Raw genomic sequence first — 9,984 nt, 5'->3', positions numbered from 1 at the left:
CCTGATTATCCCGCCGTCAACCGCCAAGTTGCTTCCATCAATCTTTTTTTTCTTTTATCAATGGGTTTAACCTGCACATCATAAGATAAACAACCACGTTTCTCCAATTCCATCTCTAATTAGTCATAATCATGTATTGTAATACATAGACATGCTCATAAAAATCAAACTCAACTCCAACACAAATATTGTCAATGACCCATCATAAATAAATCAAGATATATTTTCACTTATTTTCTTAATGGTCTATTGTATAGACCTCAGGAAAAGTGAAATGATGATAATAGAGGAGGAACTAGATAGATAAATACGGGCCATCATCGATCTTAATTATGAGATAAGGTGCTTATAGGATCGATCTTAATATGTTCTAAAACATCAAAAAAAAAATGAGAGTACAAGATGCTAAACGAGAACTTGGGGAGGGCCGCAACGCAAGCGTGCCATGTTAGTTGGTTGGTTGTAATCTTTTTTATGGACCTCCCTTTCTTGTGCTTGGAAGCATTATTCAATGCGCTGCTGCTTCTGCGTCGTTAAGTTGAGGAGTTTGCACGCCATGCAAACCTACCCAACTCAACTGAATACAATACAATACAGCACAGTACAGTAGCATGCTTTGCCTGATTGCATTTGCAGAGCGTGTGGGGCACTCTTGAGAAGTTTTCTTCAGTTCAGTTCACCGCTCCAAAATTATAGACAAACAAGCAAGCAAAGTTGTTGTGCTTTCTAGAAGGGCTGGGCCGGGTTAGTTTGTGAATGATCAAATACTTCAATTGTGATAAAAATTAGCTTGGCATTCCTGTTGTCTAATCTTATCACGTGCTCAACCGGCCGCCGGACAAACAACAAATGTGACTTGCAAATGCTAAAGTATGCAAGATCAGCTGATAATCGTGAGTTGCCTAATTGATAGGCTGCATAACACGGTTACAAATATCATCGGTAACGGCTCATTTATCACGGTTACCGGATGATCTGGTCCGTACCGTTTTTATAAACTGAGCGGTTACCGACCACACTTAAATTTAAAATTCAAAAATTTAACAAAATTCAACCGGTTTCTACCAAATTACAACCGAGAACCGATAACCGTTTACAAAATGGTAACTAAAACCCTGCTGTAGAATTATATATGCAAGAATATGTTGCATGGTTATATAAACATGCTAGGTAACATCGATTAAATGGATGATTTAGGAATAATTAATATATCAAACAATTAATGAAAAGTAGGCCTCTTGATGGATTAAGAATAATAATCATGTTTTGTCAAACAGAGCGATTATTACTGCAGAATACCTTATTATTGTCGGTCCAAAATAGCCATCAACGGTAGATTTGAACCGACATTGATTACTCGTACAAATGCATCCATTTTTCTAATGTTTAAGTCACGATAAACACTTAATACATTAATTCAAACTACATGTATTTCTAGAATTACATCAAAAACCATTACATGAATAGTTGATATCTAAAATTTTAACTTCAAATATTATATCAAAATGATTCAGTGCACAAATGAGCGTACTAGTTGTTACTTCAAATGAAAGTTTCGTTGAACTCCCCGTAAATAATTAAACTATTACTATCACACAGAAACTTAATGTGTGGCTAGTATTTTTCTTCTCGGACCTTCCTGCATTGAGGATCAAGTAATATGTACCCTCACTGCTGGGCAAGAAGACATAACATTGAAGTCAAACTATGATCCATCCGCATCTGAGTATTTCAGTAAAAATTCTACAGACAAAGAGCAACAATACAGAGGAAAATTTTAATATTATTGAAATAATCCTAGCTACAAACTACAGGTTCATGTCACCAACCATTTCAGCTATATGTAACCACGAGAGCCTAGGAGTCATTGCAAGCACATCCTCATTCTATTCAAGCGTTTTAAATTTGAAATAGATGTAGTTCGAAAACATATATACAAGTTACAGGTTAACCGATTGTAGAAGCGCATGTACACCAGATCTTTCAGCCATAAGTCTTTGATCTATTTCGGAGCTTGATGCTGTTAAAGTGATATATCATCCTTTAGGAAAAGCAATGCTAAAAGAGATAGTGATCTTCATTTTATTGTTGTCAACCAATGTGATCGTCATCACAGGTGGTGTGCCACCAAGGTCCGTAATAATATCATATAGCCATTGTAGATAAGGAAGTATCTACATCAATCGACATGTTAACTTTTGAATTTGTTAACTGAAACTGCAATATTAACTGACCTTCTTATAATTCATAGCAAAGATATTTTCATCTCTGAGCATGCAGATGTACCTAAGATAAGTCATAGTTACGTCTACATGCCTAGAGAAAAAAACAGCAATACCATATCAATCGGTACATGTGGATAATCTAGCAATTATGTCAAATCATCAATTACAGAATAAGAAAGTAACAAACTAGTTATTTAATGGGAAGTGATGGTAACATCTAAAACACTGATATAGCGATACACATCTAATATCATGATATACACATCTAATAATAAGCCAACATATTATGAACTAAAATACATATCTAATTTCAGGACCTAAATTAGCTAACTAAAATTACTAACTACAATTTGCTAACTATAATTTTGCTAACTACAATTTGCTAACTTGAATTTGAGAACTAACCCAAATGTTTCGTGGCTCTTTCGGGTAGGAAGGGGATACGCCGTTGAGCATCTTGAGGCCAGGAGTATGAGGGTGGTCACCTGGACCCAGGCGGCCACATAGGATGGAGCGGCCGCATCCACGCTGCCTAGATCTACGCCCTCCACCTCCACTGCCACTGTTGCTCGCTATGGGGACGTTGAGGAGGCAACGGTGGGCTAGCGTGCGACGAGGACGAGAAGGCGACAGTGGGCCGACACATGATGAGGACGAGGAGGCGGCAGCGGGCCAACGCACGACAAGGACGAGCAGGCGGCGGTCAGCGCACGACGAGGAGGAGGAGGCGGCGGGCCGACGCACGATAAGGACGAGGACGAGAAGGCAACAAGCCAACGCACGACGAGGAGGCTGCGGACGGAGAGGAGGTGGCAATCAGGGAGGAGGAGCGGCGCCAGGCTAAATGGAGCAAATGAGGAGAGCGGCTAAGTGCTAGATATAAATATAACACATGCATCAGTGCGGTTCTAGTTCCAACCGGCACTGGTAATGACTATCAGTGCTGGTTCTTAAACTCTCGCGTGCGAGCAATAATTGAAGCGCCAAGAACCAGCACTGATAGGTAATCGTGGTTCGCACGCGAGAGTTTAAGAACCGGCACTGATATATCAACAGTATCGGTTATGCTCGTACTAACACTGATGAGACGCTATTTATAACATGTTCTATAGTAGTGGACCTATCTATGCCTTAAACAACACAACACCAACCGAAAAATAATGCCTCACAGCTGCAAGTGCCTATCGTATGATCGACTGCATACCAACGCTACCCGAGTAGTATGGTTAGCCTATCAGTGTCGGTTCTTGACGCCTCAATCGTGGTTCGCACGCGAGAGTTTAAGAACCGACACTGATATATCAACAGTATCAATTATGCTCGAACTGATACTGATGAGACACTATTTATAACATGTTCTATAGTAGTGGACCTATCTATGCCTTAAACAACACAACACCAACTGAAAAATAATGCCTCACAACTGCAAGTGCCTATCGTATGATCGACTGCATGCCAACGCTACCCGAGTAGCATGGTTAGCCTATCAATGTCGATTCTTGGCGCCTTAATCGTGGTTTGCACTCGGGAGTTTATAAACCGACACTGATACATCAACAGTTTTAGTTATGCTCGAACCAACACTGATGAGACGCTATTTATAACTTGTTCTTTAGTAGTGGACCTATTTGTGCCTTAAACAATACAATACCAACCGAAAATAATGCCTCACAGCTGCAAGTGCCTATCGTATGATCGACCGCATGCCAACCCTACTTGAGTAGTATGGTTAGCTTCCAACCATCAGCTAGCATTGAGCACTAGTACATACCTAGCGTGCTTGTAGATGAACAGCATCAGTTCGATCAGTCGATCTCTTCACCTAAGAAATTAAAATATGTTAGTCCATCGATCTCATGTGGTTGGTCGATGTGCCTCTAGCTAGGTGTATATATATAGGTGCTACACATCTGAAGAATACATGTCATTGTTGAGATAAATTAGGGACATACGATATAGGGCAATCAATCTGTCTATCCGACAGGCCAACTTTTGTCATGTATATATGTTCCCGGCCAGCCGGCCATCCTCGTAGAGCTAGGGCCGAGGATTTTAGTTTGTGAGGACAGGGGCCTAACAGCCTTATGCATGATAATTCAAATTTGGGCGAGTGATGTTTAGTTCATCTCATGTGTTTATCATAATAATATTATTCGCGGATACATAAAATGGTATAGTAATGGTAATTAAGATGAGTTAGATACTATACGATAAGAAAAAATTATCCATATGTGTGGTGTAACGTTCTGGACGGCGTCGAGGTCACTGACGAGCTCACGAATCGAATGGGAACGAGGAGAACCGGGGAAGAGACGGGAAGATACAAGAGGAGGAAAAAGATGACGCTCAAAGGGTCTGATGTCATCGCTTATCTATCTCCAGCTCATGGCTGGGGTTCAAATACAACCAGGTCCAAATCGACACGGCCCGGCCCACACCGAACACAAAACAGTCTGCAATAGCCCTGGTAATGGACCCTGGTAGAAAAAGTATTTTATGGTATTTTGATTTTAGGGAAATTCTAGTAAATATTGAAAGAAATATTAGTTGTACTGATAAATCAGCTTAAATAATCTAAAATACATAGAAAAATATCTAGAGCTAAAAAAATATGAAACCAATTTTGTTGGGTTTATATTACTGTCGTCTACATGTTAAAGTTATGTGTATGTATGAAAGTTCTACTGGTTTTAGTATAATTAAATAAATATGTTAAATATTGATAAAGTCATTAGTAAATTTTGGGATGTCCAAAATTGATTAACCTAGTTTTGTTAGTCTTTTCCTATCATGCTCAGGACAATAAAAATGCACGATAGGTACAGCATAGCGCGTCTTAAATCCTATGACAATGAATCTATGTGCTATACTGCTGTTCAATTATCTATGTATATAACTTTTTTTTTCTATACCTCTATTTATACTGTACTAGTATAAACGGGCGTAGCGTAGTAAGACAATCTGCCTCGTCCCTTATAATCGGCTGTGGGCCAAGCACGGCTGCTCTCCCTGTTGCTCTCTGCAGCTCGCCTCCGCCTCCGCCTCCGCCGCCGCTCGGCTCCATCGCGATCCACCCATCTCTTCCCTTCCATTCCACCTCTCGCGTCGCCGTCCTCCCCCTCCTCTGCTGGTACTTGACTGGACTTCCGAGGAGCGGAGATCCATCCCTGCGGAACTTGGATTGATTTCTTGTTTCCTTGGTAAGAAACCCTATCCTTCTTGCTTGCTCCCTGCGATTGATTGCTCCTATCTTTCCCTTCGCTCTGAGGTTAGGTTAGGGGAGGTGAGGTAGCGCTCAAATTCCAAATCTTTCTTCCTTCCCCTCCAATCCATCCAGTTCGCTGCTCCCCTGATGTACTCGCTCGTATCAAAGGGGAATCTTTTGGTTCATAGGTGACTCGATAGATGAAGGCTGGTGGTAGTAGTTAACAGCAGGGTGTGTGTATGCTCGTGCAGGCGACGCCCATGGCCACCTTCGAGCTGTACCGGAGGTCCACCATCGGCATGTGCCTCACCGAGACGCTCGACGAGATGGTCTCTAGCGGCACCCTCAGCCCGGAGCTCGCTATTCAGGTCCTTGTCCAGTTTGACAAGGTGCAAGGCCCATCTCACTGCTTTTCCTTTCGTGTAAATTCCTATGGGAAATCTTGTGTTTGACTCTGTTTGTTTGTTTGTGATGCTCATCAGTCTATGACGGATGCGTTGGAAAACCAAGTGAAGAGCAAAGTTAATGTTAAGGTATGTTCATGCAGTAGTGGTTCAAAGTAGATTGTCCATTGTACACATCTTCCTTTAGGTTGGGAGAGAATAACGAGATGACATCCCCTGTTTATTTCAAAATGGGTCATAGTAGAACACACGGCTCATGGCGCTTCATGCCGCCTAAGCAAGCAGACCGGTGCAGCGATTCCCGCATGCTATTTTTCTACATTCCAGACTCAGGTCACCATTAGCATGGTATTTATTCTGTAAATAGGCCAAATTGGATTTAACAGTAGTTTACATTTGTTGGTTCATTATGCTTCACAATTATTATGCAGTTATCAAGTATTTTGTCCGCCTATATAGTTACATCCTTTTGAGGCATGGTTAATATGTTTAATTTCTAGGCAATTAATACCTAACCTGTACTGTGTCTTGAATCTGCACTGCAATTAGTCAAATAGATTTTTTACCCACATATTGGTAAAGAAAATTTAAACCTTTTGTTCTCCACATACTAATTACTACTCGATATTCACTATTGGTAATCAAAATTCTATTTGACAATTTGCCTTGCATGAAATGTTACGAGTACTTAAGAGTATTGCACAAATTGTGGAACACTGGAGTTCATGGAAAAGAGTAGCAAAAACTAACAAGGTGTCAATATGGTGTATGGGCATAGATACACGACAGCTTTTGAGGCTTAGGCTTATCTCACACGTACTTTTTGGAGCACAGTTTCAGTTCTCTTTATTTGCTTCACATCAAGTGCTGCGGGACCTGCTTAATAGCCAAATCAGTAACATGAATTTTGTAAGAAACCTTGTGTGGGGAAAATGAATGGTAGAATGTGGTATGTCAACATTTTGTTGTGGCCAGATTAATCTTCAACAAAATGAAGCTTTACGCTGACATTAGGGTCAAATGCCTTCGAATTTCATAGTCAGATAGCTGATTCTTCCGTGGCAGTGTAGTGGGAATTTGGATATCATTTTCCCATGCCCGAATTGTAGTTGAACCTGATAAAAAAAAAAGAGATTAGAACATGGATTAACAGAAGACTGTGTTTTACTTGTTATGAGTACCATGTTCATTTTCTATTTTGAGAAAGCTGTTCTTACTCCCGGACCCTTTTGCAAAAAAATAAATAAAAAATGAACTAGTTGTCTTACGTGCAACCATGTGAACAAATGCCATTCACGGCACAAAATAAAAAACATGGCAGATCGTAGCATGAAAGCCTCAGACTTGAACTACCTTACAAAGAAAGTGACGAAAGCTGCATGTGTATATTGAAAACACTGAACAGACTAGGCCGCATGCAGATGTACACATGAGCTGGGGACATCACAATGGCATGCCTGCACACGCAGATGGCATGTTGCTCGTGCCCAACCATGTGAACTCTTTTATACTTATGCCTGCAACTAGGTCGACATTACCTTTAGAGAAACCACTCAGAGCCCGCTGTTTATGCATTTTCAAAATGACAAGTGTACAGCTTCTGCAATAATCATGGAAATTTTTCTGTTTCCAATTGCTGCTTGACCAACTAACAGTTGAGGCATGTTCTATCTTTGAAGGCAAAATTTGGTTTCTCATAGTGGGTAATGTGTTTATCTTTTACATGCAAATGTTCACTGTAGCCTTTTTGTCGTATTTTGATACCTGTAAACATTTGATGATATATCTTATGTTGATGCTTAGCTACCGAGTAACATGCAGAGGATGCAAGGCATGTGATGATGCCTGCTGCATTTTATATTTTTATTTGAGTAGGTTTGAGATACTCCTTTTCTAATAACTTTAACTAAAATTTCACTTTTGGTTCTAATCATTAGTGGTGGAATGGGCATTGATGTATCTCAATTGTTTACTCAATGGGAATTTGAGAAATTGGCACTCCTCCAAAATGTTGCCATTCTTGAGCACAGTCGTCCAAGAACCTGTGTTTAACACACACACACACACACACACACACACACACACACACGTCATAAGTGGTTTGATACAGGAGAAGGTATCATGGTTCAGTGTTTCCCATCCTGTAATACTGCCCGTTGTCACTACAATACTGCATTCATCATCTGTACTTCAGAATTCGGCTTCTGCTCGTTGACATGTTTGTCATGCGTTTGTATTGCACTGATACCTTGTCCGGGTACCGATGTCCGTTCTTTTGTCTATACAGGGCCATCTGCACACCTACAGGTTCTGTGACAATGTCTGGACATTCATCTTGACAGACGCACAATTCAAGAACGAGGAGACCACAGAACAAGTGGGAAAGGTGAAGATTGTGGCCTGCGATTCCAAATTACTCAGCCAATAGGTTGCTGGTGCAAGCTCTTGGTGGGTTTGTCAGGCATTAGTAGTCCTCTTCCGCTACACCTGGCTCCCACGTAGCATTGCTGTTTTCTAATCAATGTGTATCTATACAATCTACTGTGATACCAGAATATCACAGCAGCTGCAAACTTGTCTGAGTTAGCGCTTATGTAACAATTTTGCGCTTTCTGTGTTGATAATATGGTATAACTAAATGACTAAAGGAAGAGTAGTAGAACTTTGTGCGGAATCACCACCTGAACCATTCCTTTTGGGAAGGCCCGTTTGAGATCACCTGACATTAAGCTTGCAAAAATTCCTGGGGAAGGGGGTTAGTTAAGGTTGCTGAAACATTCTTGGAAATTTCAGCATCGAACACGATGGGTAGAGGAAGAAACGAAAGAAACTCAAAGACTGCTGATAAGCAAGCTGTGCTTGTAGAAGGGTTGGCAATGAATCGGATCAAGTCTGGGTGGAGTAAAATCATACTTAACTCGAAATCCGCTAGCCTCAACTTGACCCACACTTGATATAGAAAACGGGCAAAAAAATTGGCAACTGAATTCCGTTGGGTGCTTATCGGGTTTCGAGTGCTCATTGGGTTGTACTAGATATCATGGCTGTAGCATCGGGGAGGCTTTGTCAGTTGCACGGGGCGGAGAGGGGGACACTGGGTAGCAGTGGCTACATAGGGAGGCGTCGACGGTGACGGCTACGTAGGGAGGCGACTGCATGGGGCTTCGGTGGTGGCTACGTGGGGAGGCGTCCACGGTGACGATAGTTGCGTAGGGAGGCACCGACAACGATGGCTACGTGGGGAGGCGTCGACGATGACAACTACGTAGAGAGCGCGGCTGCACGAGGCTCTGACAGTGGTTGCACGTGGCTACAGCAGCTACGTGGGAGGCGCTGTCGGTGACGGCTACACGGGGTGGAGATGGGGCATGTGCTGGTGGTGGTTGCGTGGGGAGGCGCCGATGCGTGATGGCGCGGGGTGCCAGCGGCAACAGCGTGTGGCGGCGATGTCGCATTTGACCAAGAGTCCAAACAGGGGGGAGATGGAGAGAGATGAGTGTTGGGCTGGTAGATGGGTTAGGTAGAAAGTGGAAATTGAATGACCCATATAAGTTTTCAAGGTACCTGACTTAATCCGTGGTGAATTCAAAAACCCGAGCCCAACTCAACCTATTTTAGATATCCGACTCATCAAATCCGTGGACAAAAATTTAAACTCGAATCCAAATCTATCGAACGCAAAACCCACGGGTCCAATTGCCAGCATTGCTCTTGCAGATATCGCAGCAGCTGCCTCCCTCGTTGTTTATATTCTACAGATAGAGTTCGATCCAGACTCCAAAAAAAAGATTGTTCGATCCAGAGATTTCTGATGCTGACAAAACCAACGCAGGAGCTCATATTATCTATACCATGCGCTCCTTTCTGCTGACGAGTTACTCCCAGCATGATTGGAAGAACTCGGTAGGAAAGCAAATTGGATCACGAGAATCGATGTTCGATTTCCTACAAATTTCATAAGAGAATCTACACCCAAATTAACTAGCCCCCAAAAGCATCTAGATTATCATTCGCAAGCACTTCTTTCAAGTCTTGAGTATGACATGATTGTCTGTCTTTTTAACCAGATACACTAACTAGGAGGTTTTCGTTCAATCAGCAAGGTCTGCAATCGTACGAATCAACAAGCAAGTTACTGTTGGACAAACCC

At 41.9% G+C, this 9,984-nt stretch overlaps 1 protein-coding gene across 1 annotated transcript; it reads left to right on the top strand.

The window, feature by feature from the left end:
• The first annotated feature begins 5,196 nt into the window (after nucleotides 1–5,196).
• On the top strand, nucleotides 5,197–8,508 carry LOC133885258 (transcription initiation factor IIA subunit 2). The gene is made up of 4 exons (XM_062324944.1): nucleotides 5,197–5,425; nucleotides 5,682–5,819; nucleotides 5,913–5,963; nucleotides 8,122–8,508. The coding sequence occupies exons 2-4, from the start codon at nucleotides 5,691–5,693 to the stop codon at nucleotides 8,260–8,262; spliced, it is 321 nt and encodes a 106-aa protein (XP_062180928.1). The 5' UTR covers nucleotides 5,197–5,425; nucleotides 5,682–5,690; the 3' UTR covers nucleotides 8,263–8,508.
• The last annotated feature ends 1,476 nt before the right edge of the window (nucleotides 8,509–9,984 follow it).

The sequence above is a fragment of the Phragmites australis genome, chromosome 11 (assembly GCF_958298935.1).
Source record: "Phragmites australis chromosome 11, lpPhrAust1.1, whole genome shotgun sequence".
NCBI lineage: Eukaryota > Viridiplantae > Streptophyta > Magnoliopsida > Poales > Poaceae > Phragmites > Phragmites australis.
This window is presented reverse-complemented; position numbering and strand designations above follow the sequence as displayed.